The sequence below is a fragment of the Penaeus monodon genome, chromosome 34, assembly GCF_015228065.2.
Source record: "Penaeus monodon isolate SGIC_2016 chromosome 34, NSTDA_Pmon_1, whole genome shotgun sequence".
Classification (NCBI taxonomy): Eukaryota; Metazoa; Arthropoda; class Malacostraca; order Decapoda; family Penaeidae; genus Penaeus; species Penaeus monodon.
Window position 1 is genome coordinate 2,598,518 of NC_051419.1, and position 804 is coordinate 2,599,321.

At 42.8% G+C, this 804-nt stretch overlaps 1 protein-coding gene across 1 annotated transcript in view; it reads right to left on the reverse strand.

The window, feature by feature from the left end:
- The window catches only part of LOC119594522 (MATH and LRR domain-containing protein PFE0570w-like), a gene marked incomplete in the record, with an annotated part of 2,522 nt that continues 1,718 nt past the window's right edge, over window positions 1–804 (reverse strand). The window contains 1 exon segment of the mRNA XM_037943556.1: window positions 1–804. Coding sequence (XP_037799484.1) covers window positions 65–804 — 740 coding nt within the window.

An 804-nucleotide genomic window follows, 5' to 3' on the forward strand; every position in this document is an offset into this window, starting at 1 on the left:
GGCATTGATACACAAGATCAAGCCAAGAGTTTTTCTACATTCTCTTTTTTTTTCACTCTCGCAACTAAATTTCCCGTTGATTTTCCATGGCTTGGATCCTGAGTAGCCTCTTGCGGTTCTCCCTCTTGCGAACGTGTTGCGTCCCCCACACAACTATGAACATCATGAGCAGAAGCACCCCCACTACAACAGCTGCCAGAGTTACAAAGACCTCCCACGTCTGACCTTTCAAATATGTCATGAAGTCACCTTGTGCTGGAGTCTTCATTCTGACTTTGATGATTTTCTTGGTGATGATTTTTGGCTTCGGTGTCGAGCTCGGCAACTGTACCGGGTTTAGGTTTAGCTTAAGGTCGTCTTCCTGCAGTCTGTTTATGTCTGCTGAGTGTGACTGAGTCTCTGCAGGAACATTAGTTATATCGCCACTAGGTTCCAAGTTCTCGAGCTTTTCATTATTTATGTGTGTCTGTGAGGAAATGTGCAATGATTTGTTGATCTCAAGGTGGAATATATAACTAGTAAGGGAGTACAGAATGCTAGCAGAATTTCCATCTACCAACCTTCCTCTCTGATGAAAGTTTTCCTCCATTTTACTGGACTTTTTAGGCAATGTATTAACCTCCTCTTTATTCCCAACTATAAGTTTGATCACATTGTCACTTATGTTGAGGAGGTTCTCAGCAAATGGGTGAATTTCACTCGGGATCTTGTCGTTTGGGATTTCTTTATTTTCATGAAGGAGGGAATGGTCAGCTTTTTCATGGAGCTCTTCGGCGAGGCTTTTCTCTGTTGTGCCTTTGATTC